The sequence below is a fragment of the Grus americana genome, chromosome 17, assembly GCF_028858705.1.
Source record: "Grus americana isolate bGruAme1 chromosome 17, bGruAme1.mat, whole genome shotgun sequence".
NCBI lineage: Eukaryota > Metazoa > Chordata > Aves > Gruiformes > Gruidae > Grus > Grus americana.
The window spans coordinates 852,555-878,557 of record NC_072868.1 but is presented as its reverse complement, the minus strand read 5'-3'; the positions used below and the strand labels follow the sequence as shown (position 1 = coordinate 878,557).

Sequence of the window (26,003 nt, the reverse complement as noted above, 5' to 3'; positions counted from 1 at the left end):
GGGCTCTTTTCCTCCCCTTAGAGCAGATGCATGACAAAAGCCATTTAAAAATCTGAGTTCATGCCAGCTTTCTGTTTATCTGCAGCGACGAAGCCTGCGGGTACAGATCTGAACCTGCCCGAAGCTGGTTTTGAACACACGTGCACACCTGGGAGGAGGGCAGGCAGCAGCAGCACGCTGCCGCAGCACTGGGAGGCCGAGAACAGGGAGTCTAACAGCCACCCTCCCTCTGCGGGCACGTCACCTACCGCTCCAGGATTTTCTCCTTTTCAGGGTTTTTTTATTTGCTTCATGCAATATATTACTCACCTTCTCCTCCCAGAAATTGCATCTGACCGAAACGCAAACAGTACAGGAACCTCAGGAGGACACTGCAGACAGACCACTTGAAAGACAATGGACTTAAACTGAAAGAAAACCCAAAGGAATCTGAGGGAGCATAAAAATTAAGGTCTTCGACATTACAGAAAATGCAGACAGAAAGCATTGTTTAATGAATTACCACAGAAAGACTGCAGGTTAAAATACTTTTTAATTGTTTATTATAAAATACATATTTACACCTGAAGGCACTTTGAAACCGTTACAAAATGTTCATATAAGCTATTATTTTAGCTGTTCAACAAGCCCAAAAATATTTTTTCTATCATCACCTAAAAAGGTGAAAAAAATCCAAACTGCATCCAGTTGTAGTACATTCATTTTTCTAATGAAAACCACTACACCTAATGACAACTAGTAAGGATTTTAGCACCATCAGTCTTCTACAGTTTCAGAGAATACAGTAGCAGTGTGGTTAGATACGTGAGGAGAGATCTGCATATGATGCTGAATTAAAACCAAATCAACTAAACTCTTGTCACACAATACTGCTGAAAGACTGGCTGTTAAGCCTGATCCTAGGTTTCCTATCCGAAAGGCTGCAATCTTCCATGGAAATAAAGCAGACTCTGAAAGCTAAATCAGAATTCCCCATTTCTCCCCGCAACAGGGGACTGGAGCATATACATTGAATGGTTGCAGTTGTAACAGCACCGATGAGCAGATCGGGACAGAAAGGTTGTTTCTCTTGTACTTTTTATCTCAAGATCTGAATAAAATTACACGAAACCTAGTCCACTCCATGGCCACTTCCTCATACCGCAGCTCTCTATGGTCACACCTTTCAGAAATAAGCATCTTTTTTCGAAAGTAAAAAAAAAAATCAAATATTTAAGTAGTTAATAACTCAAAAGCAAATCGCAGACTTTGTAAACTTTCTACTCACTGCTGAGTAGGGCCCCTGCACACGTACACTTTTAAATACATTATTCCTCCATCATTGCCAGCCAGATTCTTGAGCTGAGACTGCTTGAAATCACCGCAGTGTTCTTCCCTGGAACTGTGGTACTGCAGATCTCACAGCACATACTAAACAAACCAAACAATGAAGTGAACAGAGCTCCTTAAACAAGTCCTATGTAATTATTATTTTTTTTCAGTTCAATATACACATAAACTGAAAAAATACAGTGCTGAGAAGTTTCTCTATGGCTCTAATCTTAAATGCAATTACGAAGTAAGATCAAGCTACTGATTTACAGTAATGAACAAACTTTGACTTTTCTCCATTTTGGTAAAATAAACCCTACCAAATCCCTCAGTGTTAAAAACTTAGTTACAAGAATTGGATGCTGGAGTGTATACATTTCCAATGAATCCAAGCATTTAATAGCTATAAAACCCCATATATACAAACACGCCTTATCTGATGGGCTTACATTCAGTGTAGATACTACACAAGAGGCTAAGATCTTCAGGAAAAAATAAAATGAAGAGATACAATTTGTTAAATGAATTTGTGCATTTGAACAGCTGGAAGATGGCCAAAGCCCCAGCTGTTTTCCAACTGTAACCAGCTCTTACTTCTTCATGGGGAAGCCGCAACACGTATGAACAGCTTCTACAGCAGGGCTGCTATCAGGCTCCCAACGGGAGAGCAGCAGCTCTCGTGGCAGTGTTCACCGGCTCAACAGGAAGGTAATTCAGACTCACTGAACCGCTTCTCAGTGCTTTCTCAGATGTCAGTGTCCAGTTTAAGTCACTCCTATTTGTACTTTTTGATCATTGCCTTTGTTATTGCAAAAGCTCTCTGATTCACGTCGTAACGTACGCTTTTACTGAAGTTCTCACAGGAGATGGAGCACAGCACAAATCCTACAGTTCAAAACTGCTCAGCTCTTCCCGAGGCTAAACAATTGATTTTTTTCTCCACTCCACTTACTCCACAGTAAAATAATGCATAAAATTCTACATTCTTTTAAAATAAGGCACTTTTAAAGTTTCTTCCCCAAACACCAAAAGTTTGAGGAAACTTAACTGGCTTCACTCGTTTCCTTATCATTCTTATTCCAAAAATAAACCCAATATTACTAGAAGCTGAGTTACACTCAGAACTCGCAATGCTCTAAATTAGGCTTGAGAACATCCAATATGGCTTTCTACAGAACACTCTTTTGCTAACACAGCTCAAACATAGCACAGCATGGCCCTTGGGAATGAAGATCGTCACCACCTCTCATTCCCTGGCATTTACTGCTTAACCCTTGCTTGCTGCATCCTGTGGAAGTCAGGTAAAAGTTCAATGTTAAAGAAACTTGGCAGTTATCTGTATACAAAAGCAAGAAATAAATAGCACAACAGCTGTATCCAGCTTCATAGCTTTTAGATCCTGCAGAAAACCGGGAGTTTTAATGATTTGCTCTTTCGCTGACAACATCCTGGAGACGTTTAAGTAGAACGTCATCGTTTTCCTGGCAGAGTCGCTTTGTAGGGGATTCAGTGTCACTGTCAATTGTTATTGCTCGTTTCTTACTCCTGTGTTCACCTTGTTTTATCATATTGTTGATGTCCTTCAAGCTCTGTGATCAAGATAAAAATCATGAGTTACTACAACTCCATTTCAAACTTGCTCTGGTTTTTCATTATCTGAGAACAAGAACTTGCCAAGTGATGGATTGATTCCACATAAAGAATTCTACCCTTCACCACAAACTGAGACTAGTTCAATGAAACCTCACTGTAATAGAACACATCCTAATTAGGTGATTAATTAACTCCCCCTCAAACTGACCCCTTTCAACCTTCTGGCTTTCTACCTTGGAAGGGCTCCCATTAAATTTATACAGTAGTGCAGTTCGAGGGGTCAAGCAGGCGCCATTCTTGTGAGGTGAAACGTAAACAGAGTGCTGTTGTGAAATCCGTCGAGGAGACACTGGCTGATGCTTGATGTTGGGGAATGGGGACAAGGGAGGGGCTTCCATCTGCAAGAGAGGACAAGTTTGGACAGGAGCTGAATCAGAAGATATTGAAGAGCAGTAACTTCACAGAAGGAAAGATTAATACACTCCCAGGTCGTCTATTAGAAGATTTTTATCATGTAATGGTTAAACAATAGATCAAGTATCCACCAAACAGAACAAATTTATTTTCCAGATGTGTTACACAGATGTTCCACAGGCATCTGAGCAAATGGGTGTCGCATTGATATAAAGAAGCTGAAACTGGGGTTGTAAATGGAACTGCACCTGCCCTCTTGAAAAAGCTGTTAAAGCAAGTCCTCATACCATTACCTACAACTGTTTGACTTCTGTAACCACACCAGATGAACAACAGAACAAAATTATTGGCATATGTTTAACTGTCAGGAAAAACAACTCTGTGTCTGATTATTAGATAGAGCAAAATTCCAAAATACTTTACTTACTACATGATCCTGGTTTGTGATATCGTACTTCAGTGCAAATGATTTTACTCTTCCTACATAGACTGCGTTGTAAAATTTAATAAGATCTCCTCTCTCCTCAGTTCCCAGCTCCCTGGAGTTCTCTGCTGCTGATCGTCCTGAGGAACTGCCAGTTTTCACAGACAAGTCTAACAATAAGAGACAGCTTCAGATTTCAGAAACACAGTATCAGCAAACTGCGCGCTTCCAATTCCAACTTACAATATCCAACTAACAAGAACTTGTCCATAAATCGACCAGTTAATGAGACAAATTCAAGAAATGTGCTTCAGACAGGAGCAGGGCGTGCTGTAGGTGGTTGTGAACATTAGGAAGAGCTACAAATCGCTGCTAGCAATCTAGTAGGTTATGGCTACAAAGGCTAAAGTAAATCTTTATTCCAAACTTAGAAACTTTTGCTACAGCTATTTCCAACACAACTGATCCCTTTTGCCACGCTTATTTTGGGGAGTGGTACAAAGCCATTTGTTGATCCTAAAACTAAGTTTTAAGCAGTCTGACAACTCCCAGCTTTTAGCTTCTGTAAAAGTTTCTAGTGATCGGCTGGCAAATAGCAGCTTTGTCCTCAACTCGTGTCTGCTGCGAGGAAGCCGTGACACCACTTGTTCAGGCATATTATGAAACAGCTGTTCAGTGGAAAAAGCTGCAGCCACACAGCAAGTCTATTTCTGTTAAAGTTCTCTCTTCCCTAATTAAGCTGGACCGCCACTGAATACAACCTTCTCTGTTTCATCCTCTGTACTGTTTGCTGCCAAGCAAACCAGGGCAACACAGAATAAAGCCTCTTGCAATAAGCGCACTACAAGATAAACATCAAAGCTCCAGCTGACACCCATAGGTGTGACTCCTTAGTGCGTCTGCCTTGTGTGCCAACTCAAGCACACGTTCCTGTAAGCTGGTGTCAAAAGAGTGGGAGTTAATACTTGATAAAGGAGACCCAAGTCTATTAACTGAAGAAAAAGTCTGGCAGGAAAAGTAACTGAAGAACTTTGTAACCAAGTACACGTGTTTGGCAAAACAGTGGAGCCCAGCACCACTTCAGATGCTCTAGGACATCCAAGAACTGTGGAGCTGCTAGGAGACGATGCTGACCCTACAGGAGAGCAGCATTTTCCTGCACCCCAGTGGAATCCTCAAAAGGCATTTAAAAATGGCTCTAATACTCATGCAAGCAGTTGAACCCTACCCACAGTGGGAATTTACCATCCAGAAGAGTCCTCTACATTTCTGCGTGCATGCTAGCTGCAGATCTACTCTGCTCACGGGTTCATACGTGGGCTTGTGATCTCTCCGTTTCCTGACACGTCACTAAAAACGGGCAGGGCACAATTTTCATGCTTTTCTCAAACACTACTCTTATCCCTTTTCTCTTCTAACCAAGAGCAAAGAAAATATCAGCTATTTAAAAGAAACCTGAATATAAGAAAATGGTGGTCTTAGTGTCACCATTTTTATTTTCTGAAACAAGTTCTCCCTATTTAAACCTTCAGGATAGGCGATATTAAGAACAAACACCTGTCATACTATTCCAGGTACTGTTCTTCTTTCTTAACCAGAGCTGCTGTCCAAGAAGAACTACAGGATCACTGACACACTAAGGAAACTTCAAGCAACCAAATTTAAGAACGAAATTAAACAATTTTTCCAACTAGGAAGAGTATTTTCCATATCCAACACATGTGAGGGCTACTGACAAGATGGTTTCTTTTTCACCAATACATTTATTTTTCTTTAATACATTTAAAACTAAAACTTGCTTCACTTCTCCTTATGACTTGACAGTTCAGCCTTAAAATCCCGCAAGTACATTTTTAGAAACAGTAGATTACTCTGCTGTACCTACCTTCTGCCATCTCCACATCTTGGTTTGCGTTTTTGTCCAATAGGACATCGGCAGAAATATTTCTCAACAAGACACTCCTATAAACCTACAGGACACCAGGGAAAAACACTCTTGTCAAGGAAAACAAGGAAGTCAGAAGACTAGATGAAATCTGTCTAAGAATGAATATAACACTGAAGAGGATTTGACTTTTCCCTTCTCAGAATAAACATTTGAAAAGCCACCTCGATCTCAGATGTTTACAAAGGAAAGGCAGTACTATTTACTCACATGGCTGTTTGCTTGTGGCTGATTTCTGTAACTTTTCATTATCTCCTGAAAAGTTCTCTCCTCTTTGGTTACCTGGAAAAGAAAAGGCAGTTGAAGACCAAATGCAAGCAGCAAGGTCGGGCTGCTCAGGTCCAGTCTATTCAATTAGCTCCCCTCTACACAGCTTTTTTGTGAGTATTACTATGAATACATTATTTTAAAACTTAGTTCTAGTGGTGAGAATATGAAAAACCAAGCGTTTTTTGTTGTTCAGGCATTCCTCGTTTCTTAGCTACTAAAGACTTTTGTTCCTTGCGATGCTTAGGAATTATTCCTTTTCTGACTTTTCTTCTAGTGACACTAAAAATTAAAGAAGGAAATATATTTGTAAATTTTGAAACTGGATCCCTTATCTTTTCTTAACAGAAAGTGAGGAAATCCTGAACAAAACACTAGGCAGGGATATACACACATGCAATTTCAGAGCTCTCTTGTACTTCAAATAGCTCGTTTGTTAAAGCACTTTGTTTTTCAGCCATGCATCTCTAATTTTAATAGCAGATGAGCAGCATTTTTTGCAGTAGGAGCTAGGAGAGAATGTATCAAAGTCTGGCTAAATTGTCAGGTCTCACACTGCACTGGAGACAGCACTCAGAAGATGATTAGAAAAAAACCAAAACGAAACCAGCTGACCAACTACAGGATAAAATACAGAGCACTGACTATTCAATGGTTTTGCTTTTCTGCAGCTGTCAGTATCGATGTCAGATGAGCCAAAGCTATGCTACAGTTAAGAGCACAACTAGTCACAATTTGAACATCAGTTTCCCTCCACAGATGGTGCTCCTCTACATTTGTCTCAAGAAGAAAAGGTAATCCATCCCCAGTCTTAGAGGAGTCTAGGCTTAGTTTCACTTTCCTGAACTCGTGTCTGAATCAGAGCTGATGGCCGTTGTAACCATCAACTCTCAAGTTTAAGTCAAACCAATATTCCAGTTTCATAATCCAGCTCAATAACATCTTAAATCAATACTGGCAAATTGAATAAGAAATGAAGAAGTACGGGTAACAGGCAACCAGCTCAATTCCTCAACCTGAATCTTCAAAAGCTAAGAGGATTTTGGTGGAATAGAAACTTTCCATCCGCACCAAAGGCTGGAAACTCCTGTAGATTTTTTACCTGCATAATATTCTGGTGTCGTTAGTTCAGATTACACAGACCCTGAAGATGACGAACAGGATAGGAAACACAAATATGGGGCAATGAAACCACACACCGCTTTGCCTATGCTGACCAGTGCTCATTGTGAACGTGCTCAGGAAGAGAAGAAAAATCCTCTCTTAACTAACTGGCTGGTTGATGGGAACATTTAAAGTTATGCAAAACAAGGAAAAAATATACTGGGACTTCATCCACTCCTTGAAAGGACTTCTCCCTTCCCTCCAGTAATATGACATGAATAAAGCAATCAAATTGTAAACTGTGAACACAATTTACATTTTCAATTGACATAGAATTCCCTTAATTTCTTAAAACTACATGTTACCTTTGCCATGATATAAAAGGCACAGAGGAGGAGCTGGTCCAAATGTCTGTCCTTCATTAGGTCAGCACAATGAACCAATGTGAATTCAAAGCATGTCCATATTTTCCTGCGCAAGTCATTGGAAACATCCAGTTTTAAGCACAGATCACGCAAGCGCACACTTGCCAGATGGTAAACCTGGAAGAAAAAGCCCCACAATAAACAGTCAAGCCAAATGAGCTTGACCTAGTCCGCAAAAGCGGAAGTCCTCAAAGTAGAGCTGTTCTATATTTGAATAGTTCATTTCTGCAAAATTTCCCCCCCTCTGCCCAAGACAACATCTTCAAAGACTAAGTTGGCAACTGTTCAGATGTTGGATCTCTAATGCTTATAGGAAATCCAGTTAAAAACATTATGATTACAGCTTCTATAGTCTATCACTCACTATAATGGAGCACTTCCAAAAGCACAAAGAAGGGACATACTTCAATTATGATTAAGTATAATCTTAGATTAGCAAGCTGATGACTTTTTTTCTTTTTGATTCCCAAAAATCTGTCTTAAATCCTGAAATAACCATCAAGTACACATTAGACTCCTTCCACTGATTTCAGAAGTTTGCACTTCATGGATAGCAATTAGGCACATTCTTTATGTTGGAAAGCAGAAAGAGTTCATTTCATTTTCACTTCCTTTCACAAGAAGGGAAAGTAGGGAAAATTTTGAATATGATGATCACTGTAAATAGGTCAAGATTTAAAGACATATTTAAGTGAAGATTTTAGGTCTCCTTCATAACTAAGAGGAATATGTTGCCTACCACATGGTTTGTCAAATACAGGGCTACAGCCTAAGTATTCCCCGACTGAGAGTAAAGCGTCCAAAATGCAGTCCGAGTTCACGCCTGGCAGCTGGCTAATCAAGTCTTAATTCATTCTCAGAGAGAAAGATAGACTGTCACTATCAAAATTAAAGAACCAATAATTCAGACACAGGATGTGGCTTACAAGCGTTTCCAGGAATCAGTTTCTGTATAAAGATTTACCTCAAAGATTGTTCAACATAGAATTCTCTAGGTTTACAATACAGATACCCTAAAAGGGAAAAACCTCTGAAAATAACTTCTCTAGTAAGAAAATAACAGCAAAAAAAAAAATCTTCTAATGTTTTTTTAGAAATTTAGCCATATATTCTTTGCAGGCATTTAGGCCAGTTACCCCTGCCTCCTCCAAAGAGCCCTCACATGCTCCCTGTTGGAAATGAGAGCAACTAGAAACAAGTAATCTGAAGTTTCTCTGAAGCACATCCAGTTCTTAACTTATCCATTAAATCCTTCATTATTTCAAGAAGTTCCTTCCCTCTTTCTAGAAACTTTTAGATAGTGTGCTTTCTGAGGCCCCATACCAGCAGGACCAGCATGACTGGGTAGACCTCAGAAAAACCAGTACGGTTTTGACACAGGAGGATAATCTCATTTCTGATATGTCTAACCCTTGCAAATGCGGGAGGCAGTAAAAAGACAAGAGAAATTAAAACTACCACTATTTCTTGGGTAGTTATTTATAGAAGCTGCTAATTAAAAGAAAAAAAAACGATGAAACATCTCATGGGGAAGGGAAGGGGGAAAATTGGATTCTCTGCAACACTTAACATCTCTTCCCTTCTCCTCCCAGGTACATAAGAACTGCTCACGCAAAAGGAATGTTACATAAAGACTGAACGGTAACGAAACCCGCACAAATAGGCAAGTTTCAGCATGGCCAGGAGCAGAGGCCAAGCACGACTTCCTAAGACACCTACCTTTCTGTAAAACAGTGCCAAGGATCCCGTTTTCTTTGGTTTGCTGGCTGATGAAAGATGTGCTTCTTGTGCTTGATTGACCTGAGGGTGGCAGGGAGCCTGAGCCTCCATTTTACATGGCTGACCTAAATTCATCGAAATGGGTATCAATGTGATCCCACCCATTTCATTTGCAATACCTGGAGATGATATACACAGCCAGAAATAAACTGTTTGCTCCCCTCGTGCTGCAGAGTTAAATTGCAAATCAAATTCATTCACAAACATTTCATACTAGAGACATCTCTGCTAAAAAAACTCTCTGTCCCTCAGAGTCTTCAGAAATGATGAAAAATTACATTTCTGGTAACACTTAAAGGAAGACCATGAATGTGAACGATCATTTCTAAAACTCTCTGAAAGTACAAAGTTTACAAGAAATCACAATTGTTGTAGTCAGTGTTCACTCTTTTGGGGGAGGTGGGCAACCCTTTTTTTTTATTACTGTGCAAACCTGACAGCACATCATATACAGTTCTCATTACTTTCCTCAGCAAATTCTTTTGCTGAAAATCTCCTTAAACATGAAAAGTGGAGATTTTTAATTTTATCTAGAGACCCAATTTTTAAATTAAAAAAGGCTATAAAACTCATTTCTCATGTATCATTTTCAGAAATATTCAAGCATCTCCCAACTTCAACAAAACAAAAATCCCCCTCTAGTGTGCTAATGTTACTATGTAGTCCTTATCCAGAAATTCCAGAGCCTTTTAAGATTGTAATAGACCAAAGTTAAGACAAACAGTAGTAAATCGTTACTGGAGCTGAGAACCAAAGCATTGCTTCATCTGTGCTGAGATGTAACTGGAAGAAGCAAGAACTCAAAACTTCACAAGGAGGAATCTCGGGATGCTTGTCAGGTATCAGATGTCTCCACGGGAGGAGATGTAAACCTAAGCTTTTTTTTTTTAATAAAGCAATACATGTTCTTATAAAAAGAAAAAGCAATACATGTTCAAGATGCGTGGTCGGTCTAAGCAGATCTTAACAGCAAGCAAAACATCTAGTAAAGAAGAGAAATGGGAAGAATTCGTACCATGCAGCGGGATAGTAACCTTCTGTGCCGTTTTTCCCGGTACTGCAGCTGTTGTCATGGTCAGTACTGTTTGGCCAGGAGAAACAGAGGCATTTTCAGCAGCTGGAGCAATTGTCAACTTAGTTCCTTCTGTTAAAATTTTTTCCACCTGCATTTCTTTGGGGCTGTCATCTCCAAAGAGCCTTCTCTTCGCACTTCCAGCTGTAGGAGAACTGTAGCGCTCATGAACAGAGATTGGTGACAGCGGCTGCATGTCTAGTATGCAAAGGAGGAAAAAAAAAAAACCACCCCAAAATCAGCATTAAGAGGAGCAGGTTAACAGGAATACTTTTCCGCAGAGGGGAAAAGGCTAATCCTCAAACCACAAAACTGGAGTACAAGAAATCACTTCTAGTTAAGAACTGATCTCATAGTTCCTGTGCGATATGAACAAGACCTACAGCCTGTCTCCTTTCATTTCGTGGTCATCCCACACAGCTCAGGTTCACAATCAGGCACCACACGGAAGACAAGAGTAACCAAGCTAATTTGCAGAGACTGAGGAACATGCAGGACTACAGACACTTACTCCAGTCTGCTTAGCAGATTACCAATATTTGCATGTGCTATTCCTCCAAACACATTCCTCTACGGGAACACCGACCACATCCCCTGGATGTGCTGTCTTCTATGTGTTCTGGCTTTTAAACTCTCTAACTTAAGCCAGACAGAAGCCTCCACCCTCATCCACCCCCAGTTCCTCCCAGGCTTTTCTGTTGCTTTCAAAACTCTGCTCCAGGTGTAAGACCAAAGTACATAATACTAATTTATAGGCTTCTGTTCCTCTGGCTTTTGGCATTTCTGAAGCCTGCTAGCCACCTGCGAGGATACCAGTGACAGCAGTTTTTGATTTCCCTCGAAGCAGAAACCTTCTGGCTAACTGGCCAGGCAATACTAACTGGAGACCTCACTTCTAACTGCCAGGATGGTTTTCTTGGTACCGGGGGGGCAAAGAAACATTTCCAATCCCCACCATTTCCCATTTGAAGTTAGGAGGAGCGTTTGGTACCAGATTCTCATATACAAAATAAAGTCTCACACAGTCCTACCCATATACAAGACACCATCTCCAAGTTGCTTTCCCTTCCATCAAACAACTCACCGTAACATCTACAGCAACTGCTTATACCTCTCTTTCCTAATGAGCATTTAAAACAACAAAAACCAAACAGTCTTGTAACACAATTTGCCAGACAAACACGAAAGGAGACGACATGACACCACCGATCAGTCCATACAGCACCACAAGAACCTATGGACTATTGCTTGGGATACAACAAAAGCAGCAATTCCTAACCAGGGGAGTACAAAAAAGCAACAGCGGTGCTGCCACTGCCTCTTCACCCTCACTGTCAAGAGGCAATTCTGTGTGATACCTGGGAATCTGCAAAGAGCAAGGCAGTTCTTCAGAGGAAAGAATACTGCAGACAAAGTGTTGTCCTCTCCCCCTACAAAAAAAGTTCTGCAGGAAGAAGGAATAAATGCAGCTCTGTCATTCCATTTAAAAGTTACCTAAAATCCAGTCAATCTCACTGAGAACACAAAAAAAAACCAAACCCTGAAAAAATCTGAATAGCAAAAGACAATAAGCTGTCAGATGACAACTCACCCAAGAGTAACCCTTGCATCAAAACAGCAGCAAACCCAGCTCCAGTTCACAAGCGAAGCATCACCACCAAAGTCTGCTGCCAGTAACACACAGCAATGGTTTCACCAGATGCATCTACACTTTCCCATGATCAAAACTCCACAATTCTGAATGCTTAATTCAGATTCAAGACTGCTTTTTGCAATTATAAAGAAGTCTAAACCCCCTCTTCCCCAATTCACACATTTAAATCATATCAGAAACCTTGAACATACCCCGTCTTAAAGTCCCACCAAGATCTGTCCGAACCTCTTTTACTCGAGGATGGATTATAGGAGATATTGGCATCATAGGCAAATGCCCAAGCCCACTTCCTCCATTGCTTGCTTCGAAATTACTGGGAAATATTACCTGAGAAATAAGAAATGTCACTGTAAGACAACAAATAGATCTCCCTTCTTTGTGCCAATCTATTAATAGACATTTTTCTGTAGCAATTATCTCATTTGAACAGTTTTCTGTATGAAACAACAGTAAGAAAAAGAATGTGCATTTCCTAATGAAAGGAAAACAGGTAACATACTTCTTCACAGGTTGGAACCTTGTTTTCCGAGGCCTGGAGGGCATTCCAGAGTGCCGAGTCCCGCGTCCAGGCGAGACTCTCAAGAATTTGTTCCTCAATGCTGTTGAGGTGCTTCACCATGTCTCTGGAAAGTCCTTCCTCAGACCGAATCAGAACTTCGATTACCTAATGGCAACAAGACACACGCAAAAAAGCAAAGTCATATCACTCATGCTTAACGCTATCAAATCGTTATTCATTTCAGGATCCTGTTCAAAACTTCTCTTCAATGTAGAATGCTCCAGGCTCCTCCTTGCGTCTCAATCTTCCCCAATGCTCTTCTGATCCCTCTTTTTTTAACCCCCTTTCCCAAAGGCAAATCCAGGAGTTGGGAAGGCACAGCAGATGTCCCGTCAATGCAGAACAACTCATTCCCAAAGAATTTTAAAGGCCCTCTCTCACCATCGCTGAGCACGTAGACCGAAAGCACTAAGCACACGTAGCGCTCGTGCAACACGCCCAAGAAAATAAAAGCAGGTTATTTCTGCTTAGGCTGGATATGTGAGAACCCCAGCATTTAAGGTCTCCTTCCTTTCAAAAAAGTGGCCCATAACAAAAAGGGTTGAAACTGTTTCAAAGTTTCATTTAAGAAAAAGGTTAGAATCATTAACACGTACAAATCGGGGTTGAAAGAGTTGAAAGGGCCCTTGAAATATCATACCCCAGCCCTATGCTCCAATGCGAGATCCGTTTTATTTATGTTATTTCTGAGAGAGGAACAAACAGCCTGTTTTTCTAAAGCTCCAGAGATGCAAATGCCATAAAACTTCCCTGGAGGACTTAACGATGTGTTTACTTATTTATAACTACATATAAGCACCCAAAGAACAAAGTTACAAATGGCATAAGTGGAATAATAAATATTGGCTCTCTTGTGTGAAGTCTGTGTGACAGTGATTTTTTTGTCAAGTAAGAGTGCCACAAGAATGTAAACTGAATAGCAAAGAAAATTCATATCAAACATAAATCTGTTCCACAAAGTTGGATCTGCACCAGTGCATCTGGCATTGATGGAGGCTACCAACAGCCACAGCAATATTGACAGATTTGTTTCAGTTGTGCTGCTGCCCTACATCTGAGGATTAAAGAAGGAAGGGAGAACAGAATATAAAACAGCTCTCCTGAAGGCCAAATTTTTGGTTGTTGTTGTCTAAACAGAACTGCTTCTGATTTATTCAGGACTAACCACAGTAAGCTGTTAGGTATCTAGTAAAACTAGGAGGCAGACGGATAGATGATAAAAGGATCAAACAAGTCAAAGAACAGAAATGACAGTGGAGGCAGAGGGGAATGAGGTTTAAAAGAAGAGCAGAAACAGAACACCCACAAAAAGAGATTTTACATTCTGTTATATAAAACAAAACAGAAGAAAATAGAATTTAACAAAGCAAGCCTATGATAAGTAGCAGTAGCCAAAGGCAACAAAGAATATTATTGCTATTTTATCACTAATAAGCAGAACTATAGCTTGCAGTCAATAATACAAATATCACCAAAATATATGCTTGAATGCTTTGGTCTACTAAAACTAAAACACATATAACTAAAAGTTTATCAACAGCACATTACAGTTAAGTACCATTTACAAAATGGTTTTCTTGCTTTAAATTTCAGCTTCAACTCTGGCCTTACACATTTGACAGCCAGAATTTAGAATAGGCATATTACACATTAACATCAGCCCCTCTCCTACTTGATTACCTATGAAGGAAGAGCATCATCCTCTCCGACTGCCAATCCAGTAACATGCCACGTTTAATACAGATCCAGTCCGAAGACATTATTTGCTTACCTTATAGAAATAGAATGGCCTGAGGTCAAGAACTTCAATGATCCAGGGAAAAGTACGAGGTGAGCTATATGCGAAAAGCACGATCTCCAAGCAGCATGCCATGAGAGAGCGGTGAAAGACATCTTGTTCCAAGAGCGCCTGAAGAGATTACAGAAAGTGTCAGTGATCTGAGGTTCAGGAATTCCCAGGAAAGTTTGAATTTTGCAGCACTAATACTACATAGCTTATCGCTGGAGAGAAGAGCTACTGCTTTTCTCTACCTTCCACAATCTCCTCTTCCTACAGGAAAGTTTAGAATGGTAAAGACTAGAAGTAGACTAACAGTGCCAAAACCATCACGTTTTTCATACTGTGGCCAAATGAATTGGCCTCCTTATTCTAAATAACAAAGCAGAGTAAATGCATTGCTGTCTAACATCAGGTATTGATACTGTTAATTGGATAAAAAAGAGAATAAAAATTATCTGTCCATGAAGTTGTGATTCTAGAAGGCAACACAAATTAAGACTGTTAGTTATGCCAGAATTAGACCAGTTTTAATAGCAGTAAAAACTACATTTAGGGACCTGCAATATATTTCCCCTTTTTTAATATACACATATATATTCATAATATACACAGACTGCTCCGTCCTGGAACTGTCTGAAGACAGCCCCCTAGAGAGGATTACAGAAAGTGCTCTCCTCTTTTGCCAGTTCTTTACTCACAGTCAGATCCTTCCCATGTAGTCTTCGTGTTTCTTGCACTATTATAGTCTCCAAGATTTTATAGTACAGTATCTCTGCCAGTTTTAATCTGTTTACAGCAAAATCTGAAATTTAAAAGCAACAGAGATGAAGCCCAATGCTGTTTGCACAAATGGCCTTAGGACTAAATTGATCAGCACTTGCCCTTCTCTAAGAAAATAGTGTGCGTACATGTGTACGTATGAACTTTGCAAATAAAAAAGTACGTTCAGAAATCCACTAGTCTCAAGAATAGCACAAAATTCTAGAATGTGTTAGAGGATTAAGTATTTTAATATTTCTAGTGATGTAATTTTGCAGACAGTTGCAATAATAATTTTCCTATTTGTATTCAGTTTCCTTTAAATTTTAAATCTAAGATGAATACAATTTACAATATTTTTAAGAGCTGCTATAGTTTCAACGCTTTCTTGCTTATCCCATTTTGAACTGCAACCTTGGTTTTACTCTGTAATAAAGCTTTATTCCTTACAGTTTTCTGTTTGACAGCAACAGTTTTCTGTTTGGTTACATTCTGCGTTAAAACCAGCTCCAGGGTATCACATACTTAGACGATAGTGTATGTACGCATTTCATTTGCCCTGATTTAATGTTTTGAGACATCCCATGCATTTCACATCCATACCTATGTGAGATCCTGGCTGTTCATCTGTTGACTGAGTGTAGCTGCGACAGAATGTCTCGCCTATTTCTTTCACTCTGCTTATAATGCTTTCCAAAGGGCTGCGTGCACAAGACCTGAAGCAAAAGACAAAGAGAAAGCCTGGTTTGTATAAATAAGCACCCAGTTTCAAAAACCCCTCAAAACCAACAAAAAATACCACCCAAGTAAAAAGATAAGCTAGTTATACTGAGCTTTCCTCATCAGGCAATAACCTGTATTACCATAGAGAACAGAGGAAAACATAAACCATACAGAAATATTGTTTCCTTTTTTTCCTTTCCTAACAGAGTTAAGAGAGGCTACGTAGGTTTGGAACAAACGCAGGAGAAAGCAAGAGCTACAGCAGCACACTCAGGAGAAAACTATACTTGCTAGGAGCAAGGTAGTAGGGAAGGATGCTACAACAGGCAACCAAACGCACCCCCTTTGTTTCCAAGGAATTTTAGTTTGAAAGAGAAAATATTCAAAAGCATAGAATATTACACATAGTCCAAAACACAGCTCTTTCCATTTCCCCTCAGACAGAGCTCATCTCCAGATGAGTAAAGCACTCAACACATTTCTTGTCAGAGGCTTACTCAACTATTTTCCCAATGTTAATATTTACATCTCTTGACAGACTGGTTTATTACTCAGACACACACATTTTTCATTAGAGATTGCAGACACATTAATGTATTAATTGTGTGATATAAATAATATTAAACAGTCCTTAAAAAAAACAATCAGAGAAACATTTAAAATAAAAATGCATCTTGCTGAGTATTTGTAAACTTTTAAGAATAAGTGCTAGGAAAACTTTCAAAATATACGTAACTCCAAAGATGAGAAATAAAGCAGTAATTTTCACCTTTTTATGAAGGTTGCTTTAGAAAAACCATTACTTTTGCACTTCAAAATTAAGTGCCAACAGAAAATGTCCATTCTAATTAATAAAAAGTATCTGGAGGCCTTACACTGTAATACAGCAAGGCCTTAATTTGCACAGACGTTAGGCAAACTCCCAACAGCTTTACAGGCATTTACTATTAAATTACTGCTTTTCATGAGCTATGAAGCAGCACTGATCTACTATTTTGTTTATACTCATCTGCTTATGCACCAACACTTTCATGTGCATTTCACTACAGCCATCATGCAGTCGCGTGTCCAAAAATATAGGTTGATTTATATAACTGGGACTCTGTCCTACAACTGGTGATCATGAAAGACTGGGGTTGTGTTCAATGGTCAGTATTATGATTTCCCAGTATCAAGTAAGTGAGTCATACTTGCTTAAAATTTAAACAAACATGTGGTTTTCAAGCAAAGAGCTAAATTAACATTAGCAAAAACTAAAGCTACATTAATACAACCATGGTGACAATCTCCTCCAGAAGATCACCTAGAAAACAGATCTTTCAACTAGAAATACACAGAGACAAAAATATTCTGCAAATAAAAGTCAAATTTGAGCAAGAGAGCAGTCACAAGCATGAAAAAGATGAGATTCCATTTGAACGAGAGCAGTGGCAGTGGGCGTACTTACTCAAAAATAGTTATGAGTTGTTCACTTGGTGCATTTTTCAATCCAGCCACAATGTTCTGCAACCGGCTCACGCTTTGTGTTGCTGAAGCAACAGGAGTGATGACAGCTTCCTTTTCTCGTAGGTATCTTCTTCCAGTCAGTGGAGTTGAAGGTGCGAATGACCTTTTCTGTCAGACGGAGAAAAATAATAAAAAAAAAATCAGTCAACAGAACTGTTTCAAAAACCTTTCAAACGAGTATCTCCTGTGAAATCACTCCAAAGATTAAAATGACACCACTAGTATGCTACCTGAAGGCAACCATCAAATCTGTGATCTCAGAACTGACTAAAAATTAAAGCTTTTCCAGGACTCCATAAATAGAAAATATAACAAATCTTCAGGCAGACTAAAATTAACTTGAAGTTTGGTTGGGGGTTTTTGGGGGTTTTTTTGTTGTTTTTTTTTTTTTTTTTTAATAAAACACAGGAAAGTGAGACTTTAAATCTTAAAACCTGTAAATTTTTAAGCTCGCTTGAACATTGAAAAACACAGGGCAAGACAGAGAAAGCATATGCTTCCACTCAGAGTCCCTGACCGCGTTAGCTGGGTGACACAAGCAGTATGTGGCAGAGCGGCCTAGGAGATGGCGACAGGAAAACGTTCTTCGGGAAATGCTGTCCTGGAGCCTAGAGCCTCCCTGTATCCAAAGAACGATGTAGCACTAAGCAGATGGAGCTGCCTCGACTGCACTGACCTATTTGTATCCTGCTTTCTGGAAGTGATGCAGTCAGGTATCGGGGTTTGAATTATTAGAACAGACTACATTTTGAAGATACAAGGCAAATAACGAGGAAAGAGTAAGCCTGCAGTCAGTATGCATAAATAGCGATGAGGTCATTACTATACTACAGAAACTGAACTTCAAAAGTGATAAACTCATTACAAACCCCTGTCTTTAATTTGCCTGAATATGAAGCACACTTAAATTTGGGAGAAAAAGCTAAGCCGTACGATTCATTTACACTAGCACTAGCACGTTAAAAGTAGTATTCTTATTTTATGTACATCAAACAGCACGTGGCTCTTCCACACAGCCAGCACCGTTTTCTCCCCTTATCCAAGTTTACAAAGTGTTTTCCCACACACCAACTTCATTAAATACATTTTACATTTTTAAACATAGTGAAACATTAACTCTATTTACAGGCTTTTTTTTTTTTTTGTAATGAAGAGTTAGGCTTTGGTGGGTTTTATGTCTTGAACATTGTTTTCCATAGAAGAGTATGCAAGTTGACTTTTCCTGTCCTAAAAAGGAAATACCAGGAAAACAAATTCATCCAGCATAAAGGTTTCATGGTATTCTTTCAGGGTATAAATGAAGTTTGAACAAAACTGTAAGACCTATATATTCGGGTCTTAACTAATTATTGATTTTTTCTTGGACAAACTACACACATGAAAGTGCTCTCATCCTGTTTCAGGAATAGTTATTTACTAAATTCCACAGGAAAAGACATCACCATTTCTCCTTAGCAAGACAGCATCCACTGAGGCCTGCAAACAATTCATCACCTTCCTCTCAGGAAGAAGTTCAAGAAATTCAAAGTCACCTCAGTGATTTGAACAGCGTACAAGGATGGAAAAACTCAATGGAGTACTTCAAGTGAGGTCAACGTGTTAAACAAATCACCTTTTCAAAATGCTGCTGAAGATGACACTCCACATGAGCTCTTGCTGCTGTTTTCCCTACTGGCACGTCTGCAGGAAATTTCCGAGGAGTGCCGATTTCTTCTTCGGCATCTGCTCCTAGGAAAACTCGCTCGTCGAAGTCACCCACCGTCAGAACGTACTCTTCGTACTCTTTATTCAGTGCTTTGCTGAAAAAGAAGCCCAGGTTTTATATCAAAGGTTAAACTGCTGAGGAAACAAAAAAGGCGCCAGTGGAGTTAAGGTACAAAACCAAAGCCAACACGTGTTCAAAGTGTTTAACACTTTCAGCAGCAGTGCTGCCTGTAAACAAAACTTCACCGTCCCAGGGAATGTGTCCGCTGTTGTCCCTGCCTCCCTCCATACCTAAACCCTCCCCTGTTCCCTTGACGATCCACTGCAGGCACCACTCTTCCTCCTACGTTACCACCACCATTTGGCTCTCAGTAAGAGGAGGAAAACCACCTTTGCTTCCACCCTAGTTGCAAACAAAAGTTTGGAAGTACTCAAACGATCAGAGGTTAAATCTTTCCATACATGAAGCACATCAATGGCAGTTGTGTTTGATTTCCACTTTTGCCACTAAGTAGCCCATAATTTTCATAGTGGTACAGAGGAAGGGAAGTTTAAGAGCTAGTCACCTAGATTCAATTTTTAAAAATCACCAGTGACATATGATACCAAACAGATCTCTCATTTACAGTTGGATTAGCTGGAATAAACAAAACCAGGAATGTTTAGTCTCATGAAGGTTGCAAAGCTTTAAACTTAAACATGGGAAGCAGAATGAAACTTTTGGATAAAAATTAGGAACAGTTCGCATTGATAAATCCTGCCTGCATGTTTTTCATGATACACGAACGCTATATGAAACATCTTTTGCCTGCAAAGCATCTCTGCAATTCAAGCTACCACTTAAGCATTTATATTAATGGAAGATAACAATGTATGCATGATGCAAGTGGTTCTGTGATCCCCCAGGAAACTTGACTGTATCACAGGTTCACATTCCCCATGTTTTTTTAGAAAAAGTAAAGGTCTATGAAAAGTTTGGACGAAGAAACAGAGAGGCTCCCAGTTTCCTTTACATGCCAAGCTACTTACAAAAGAACAGGGACTACTGTGTCATTCCACATTATTAAAGCAATACTATTAATTTTTAAATAGAAATACTAAGAGAAGTTGACTGCTTCAAATGGATCACAGCAACACTGTTTTATATCTAAATTTGAGTATTATCTACATTGAATTGAGTCTTTGCTCAAAATTCTCAAAGCAAACAACTTAATCACCTTGCAAAACCAAATTATTAGGTATTTTTGGAAAAGGCAAAAAAAACTCCTTTAAGGGATCCAGAACAAAGCAGCTACTGTTCATATTTCACACTTAAATTAGCTTTCAGAAGTGAATTTTAAAAGTTTCTGAAACAGCTATACTTGCCTCCCACAAACACTCAACCTCTTTTTTGTGGTTTTGCAATTGTTGCTTCTTTTTCTTTTGAGTACTTCTGCTGCATTCACAGATTGGAGACTGATAAACGAATCTAAAGACTTCCCTGCTCCAGTGTAATATTTGACATGTGTATAGAAACACATCCATGAACTTCAGAGTCAAGGATTTGATTTGCATTAGATTACTCAAAGGTTACAGTTGCCAGAAAATAAGGGCAAGCACTGTAATACCTGACATTAAGGAAGAAACTCTGCAGCTGACCCCCGGATGTCTGACACACCTCAGAACCAAAAAGCATTTCAGATGTGGTTATGGTAAAATAAAGCAAGAGGAAAACCTGAGATGTAGCATTCAAAGGCCTGTATTTTAGAAATGAAACCAAAGCCCAAGATTAAGAACATAAGCTGTAACTTACTTATTTTCTGTAAAATTGCAAAGATCCAACAGACAGTCTCCTTTTAAGATCTAAGAATAAAAAGCAAAAACATCTTACATAATAAAATCAAAACTGTTCCAACTCTAACAGTCTGAGGACATGATGGTTTTAGCCAAAAAGGAAATGAGATTTAGGAGCATAACTTGATCTAGGCAAAAAAAAAAGTCCATTAGCAATGCCATTAGCAAGACAAACAGATGAGGACAAAGCCCAATTCTATCCAAGCTCTAGATAAACTCACTCCTCAGAAACAGTCCTGCTATTTAACATCTCTTCCACTGGCAGGTTAGGGACTGACCTGATGAACGACTACACAGAAACTTCCACAGAGTTTGGAAGAAAATTCCAGGATCAAAACCAGACAGAACAATTCATACACCTGCAACCTCAACCTCTTCCTTCCAAAGCATTTTGCTCAGGCCCAGGACAAGCAGTAGGACCCATGCTACTGTATAAAATTATTTCACAATGAGATTACTTATTTGCCTGAAGAAAACATTATTGTCCATGATTCAGTTTCACACTGCCAAGGAAGGAAAGCAAAGATTCTCCACTGACATAAAAAGCCAAAACACAGGGATCCTTACAGCATGCATCATTAAAAGTGAGAGTACATTCTGCTCCTGCTAACATACGTACAAAGAAACCCTGACCCAGCCCAAGTTCATTTGCCTGTTAGTACATTTGCCTGCAGCACCTGCAGGATTTAAATGGTCTTGAGCTCATTCATCTGAGCACTAGCACGCACTATTAAAACTAGTAAGATGTACCTTCCTATCAAATAGTTTTGAAATGTATGGTTTAAAGTAGTGTTCCTTTATTCCTTTTGCTTCTACTAAAAGCCCATCATGCAGCTCACACAGTGTGGCAATGATGCAAGGAGGATCTTCCGAGGCTTTGAGCTCTCTCATGTGGAAGTCCGGTGGTAAGCCTGGGAACAAGAAGGGGGAGGGGGGGGAAAGACAACCAACCTTCAACTTCATTTAAAAAGAAACAAGAGAACAAAGCATATTTGATTTTAAATAATCCGTCCCCACCATACCTTTAAACGATGGATTTAGCAAATCTCTTCTATTTGGACACAAAAGGGCATTCGCAAAAATCAGGTCCAAGCAGCACAGAAGCAAATGATAGGAATTTACTAAATCATCTCCGATCATACGGAAATTACCTTTAAGAGACAGCACATCACGTCAAGCAACACAAAAGTAGTTCATAACTCAGAACGCATACAAATCACGCAGCTACAAAAAGCAAGCCTACCCTTAGTGTACACAAAGAGAGTCCAGCAGAAGTTGAAGAGATCTTTAACACCGCACGGCACCCGCCTATCAGTGAGGAAAAGAGGGGAGAAATCAGTCTTCAGTTCTAGGAAGCTGAAGCTTGTTTTACAGTAAGCGTTTCATTCTGTTTCCTTACTCAAAATAAGTCAGAGCTGTTGTCTATCTTAATTCCACACTATGGCACAATCTAAGCTACCTGTCCTTATTTCAGCTTTCACTAACCAACAGTCTCCTACCTCGCTCCACGGAGCGTTTTGCATGGCATCCCCGACCTTCCGGCCCTTTTCTGAGCCAACGGCTGCCTTTGGCCTGCGACCCTGGACACGCGACTTTGCTGGTGTCACACATCTAACAGAATCCTCCCGCAGCTCCAGGCGGTGAGATGCCAAGGGTGTATAAATTCCAGTGGTGTTTTTTCCTAAATATTTTACTAAAGCATCAGTTGTCCCTTCAAAATATGCAACTACAGCTTGTATTACAGCTCATCTGCTGAATCGCGTTTGGAGAGGAGATTATCCAAACCCACAGAGCTGAAAGACATTACACAAGGCAGCCCACAGAGAAGCTGAAGCTGCGGTTACACTGATGAACGTTGCTCCAACAAAGGAATGTTAACAGAGCACACCGACAAAATTCCTCCCAGTATGCGGCGATGCCCACAAAGCTACCAGCCGCACGCAAAGAGCTGTACCAGCAGAAGCATCTCTTCTACCTGTAGATGTGGAGCTACGCTGGAGCCTTTTATCAGAACAATTATCCCCCCTCACATCCAGAGGACACACGTGAGCTGGCAAAAATACCTCGCACGGGCCCAGCTCGGCTCCCTCATCATTAGGGTCACGCTCTCGCTACAAAGCTGTCACAGAGACAGCCACACAGTCGGCAGGAATACGGACAAGCTCCTTTAATTAAGGCAGAAGTTCTGTGTGCGTCCAGAAGACGACACCACCAGTTACTAAGTTTGTCATAAAAACGGGTGCATCAGCTGTAACTTTCTTCCATTGGCGTGTTACCGCTCATCTAGCAATCCCGTTAAAAATCCAGTGACGCAGCGGTCACTGTGGACGTAACGCTGCTTTGTACGGAGGGATTACGTCTCGGTATCATTTCCTGAGCCAGTACTTTGCCAAGACAAAATATCCCTGTGCTACCTCAGTTATTTCTGCTAAATGTTTGAAGTGTCAGTCACTGTTAATCAAGTTAAACCATCTCACTGTACCTCTCCCCACAACGCACTGACATTCTGCATGTTAGTGACCTGCGTAAACAGCCACCAGACGCAAAGCTCTGCGGATACGCGCCATAACCCATCAAGATTAGCGATGTTTCTGTATTCACTGCATTTCAGAATCCAGGCCACAAGAGGTCCTACCACTTTGGAACTTTACATAACTTTTTAAAGCACAAATAATGACCTTAATTTTCATAAATCTATACTAGGTACGGCCCTTTCCAAGGAAAAGTTATGCCAAATCTCAAAAATACCTCTGTTTCCTGCTTCGCTGTGGTTTAGAAGTTTCTTCGTAAGGGTTTTGAAATACATCCAAAAAAATTGGTTCAAACTTTTTGAAAATCACAGTTGACACTTCAAAATTTCTCTCCAGCCTCTCCACTCTCTCTCGGAATTCCTGCGGTAGATTTGACATGTCCATCCACTTCTTCATTTTGCTAAAAAACTGAATTAAACTTAAAAGCAAAAAGAAAAGTCTGCTTTATTTTGAGCTTTAACTAACTTCCTTTATTCTGATTTTTTTAAAAAGCCAAAATGCAACATATTTACCTCTCAAACAACTAATTTGATTAATGTATAGGTTTACCATTTATTTTGATAGACTCCCAAACAATATATCGGAATCTTTTCACCTTTCATCACTTTGGTTTTTCTCCTTGACTCTTTCAGGCACAGGCATGGAAACACTGATTTTATTTAAGCAATGCCAGCATAGCTGCATCAGCTAGGGCAGGTGTAGAAAGGAAAGAGCACGCACAGCTCTGTGTGTGCCGACAAAACCACGAACAAGAGTCTACGCCTTTCAGAGTCACCTGCACAAAACCCCATTAACTGTAGGTGTAATTACATTGGCAACCCCCTCTCCGGCAGTTCAGCTGAGAACGGGCCTTTAAGCAGAATAAAAACCATTCCAAGTTCTGTCATCTTGGGTCAGAGCTACAGCACCAAGGGGAGCTGCCTGCCAGAAACCCCCTGCGGTACGTGAATATTTACGTGACCGCACAGCTCCGCGTTCCCAGAACGCCGTACGACGTCACTGTCAACGCCAGATCTAGCGATTTGGCCTAAACCCCGAGCCAGACAGGAGTCTTATCTGGACTGCTAACAGAACACTCAGAGGTCTTGTTTGTGTTTCAATTAACTACAAAAGGAAAAAGAAATAACTGGCGTGGGTGGAACAACTGTTGGCCCGACACGGGTGGTTCTTCAAAGGCCTGAACTCGAAAATTACGTATTTGCATCCTATTTCCATTTTTAACAAAAGAGGATTTATTGCTTTTGTACCGTTACCTCGGGACACGCATTTCGCGGCGCCTGGAGCCGTGAGAAAAGCAGCGGGTGCGGGCATGAGCAGCCGGAGCGGAGCGGTGAATTAGCAGGCGCCGTGCCGGTGCAGCCGGCAATTAACCACGGTAATTAGCGGCCCGGGAAAGTTCACCTGAGTCTGGCGGAGCGCAGGATCCTGGTCAGCGACACGCCGTTCCCCTCCATCAGGCCGCTCCCCACGGTGGGCACCAGGCTCTTGCGGCAGGCGACGTAGAGGGCGCAGGCCAGCCAGTGCAGCGCCTCGCCCTGCCGGGGCACGGGAAGCCGCGAGCTGGGGGGGGCGGCGGGGGCCCGGCCGCCACGGGAGCCGGGGGGCCGCCCACCCCCCCCCGCGCGTTACACGCGTGTTTGTGTTTATGTACACGCACGGACACGCGGGCAGCCTTAGCCGCGGGCGGACCCTCGCCCCGGCCCTCCCGGGCACCTCCCGCGGCGAGAGCTCGCCCCGCTCCGCCCCTGACAGGGCCGAGCGGCCGCCGCCCCGCCCGGCCCGGCCCCCCTCACCTCCAGGCTGTAGGTGCCCCGCAGCGCCGTGAAGTCCCGCAGCGCCTCGGCGGCGCTGGCCGCGTCCAGGTTGAGCTCCTGGCAGAGCCGCTCGATGGCGGCGCCGGGCTCGGCGGGCGGCGGCTCCGGGCGGGACATGGCGGGACCGGACCGGCCCTGCCGCTCCGCGCGCCAAAACGGCTCCGCCGGAAGGGAGCGGCACCTTCCGCCGCGCGCGGCGGGGGCGGGGCCTCGGGGGAGCGGGGAGGGGGCATGGGGAGCGGGGCGGGGCAGGGGCGGGCCGTGACACACGTTCTCTCCACGCGTGGACGCGGTGGAGGCGCCGCGGTGGGGTCTCGCGCGCGGGGTGCGCGCCCGGCGCTCCGCACACGGGTGTCAGTGCCCGTGAATGCGCGGGGTGTTCCAGGCTGCGCGCGCCCCCGGGGGTTTGCACACACGCCCACGCGCGCGGGGTGGCCGCGCGCAGGCACACGATGGCACACACGCGTGTAGGCGGGGCACGGGGGTGTGGCCCACGGGGCTTGGGGGTGAGAGCGGCACCTCCCCGTGCTCGCCCTCGGCAAGTCCGGTCCGCGATCCGCGGTGGGAGCGGCTTTTCCTCCCCCCGCATCCCGCAGCCCCGTGTAACACGCGTGGGTGGAGCATCTCCTCGGCCACCTCTGGCCGCGGGCCGGTTGCACGTGGGCTCCCTGTTCACCCCCACCCCACGGGAAGGGCAAAGGCTTCTGCAGCTGCTGCCTGGGTGGGATGGCGCGAAGCGTCCGAACGCTCGGCTGGCTGCGCGGGGTGCCGGCCATCGCTCCCCATCGCTCGGGGCACGGGCCCAC

The 26,003-nt window shown here is 41.9% G+C and overlaps 1 protein-coding gene across 5 annotated transcripts; it reads right to left on the bottom strand.

Moving 5' to 3' along the window:
* Positions 1–524: 524 nt before the first annotated feature.
* RBL1 (RB transcriptional corepressor like 1) lies at positions 525–25,359 on the bottom strand. 5 transcript variants are annotated; one of them, XM_054845819.1, is made up of 22 exons: positions 25,177–25,359; positions 24,785–24,918; positions 23,601–23,801; positions 22,096–22,160; positions 21,875–22,003; positions 21,603–21,763; positions 20,812–20,861; positions 18,928–19,114; positions 17,257–17,423; positions 15,690–15,802; positions 15,026–15,129; positions 14,319–14,456; positions 12,488–12,652; positions 12,180–12,315; positions 10,278–10,532; positions 9,203–9,381; positions 7,424–7,600; positions 5,898–5,969; positions 5,628–5,712; positions 3,742–3,912; positions 3,138–3,295; positions 525–2,900 (listed from the first exon to the last, which is right to left on the bottom strand). In XM_054845819.1, the coding sequence occupies exons 1-22, from the start codon at positions 25,312–25,314 to the stop codon at positions 2,730–2,732; spliced, it is 3,156 nt and encodes a 1,051-aa protein (XP_054701794.1). In that variant the 5' UTR covers positions 25,315–25,359; the 3' UTR covers positions 525–2,729. The 5 variants fall into 5 exon arrangements, with proteins under 5 accessions (XP_054701794.1, XP_054701793.1, XP_054701796.1 ...); XM_054845818.1 differs by having other exon boundaries at positions 3,138–3,302; positions 3,746–3,912; XM_054845821.1 differs by having other exon boundaries at positions 3,138–3,302; positions 3,746–3,912; positions 9,203–9,327.
* Between the last annotated feature and the right edge of the window lie 644 nt (positions 25,360–26,003).

Excerpts from the sequence above, each read along its gene's own strand:
- RBL1 (XM_054845818.1), bottom strand. The coding sequence starts at position 25,314 with ATGTCCCGCCCGGAGCCGCCGCCCGCCGAGCCCGGCGCCGCCATCGAG. Across the intron at positions 20,862-21,602 it reads CAAAACTATTTGATAGGAAG|ATCTTAAAAGGAGACTGTCT; the intron begins GTACATCTTACT and ends TTTTATTCTTAG. Across the intron at positions 12,316-12,487 it reads AGGTTCCAACCTGTGAAGAA|GTAATATTTCCCAGTAATTT; the intron begins GTATGTTACCTG and ends CTTATTTCTCAG.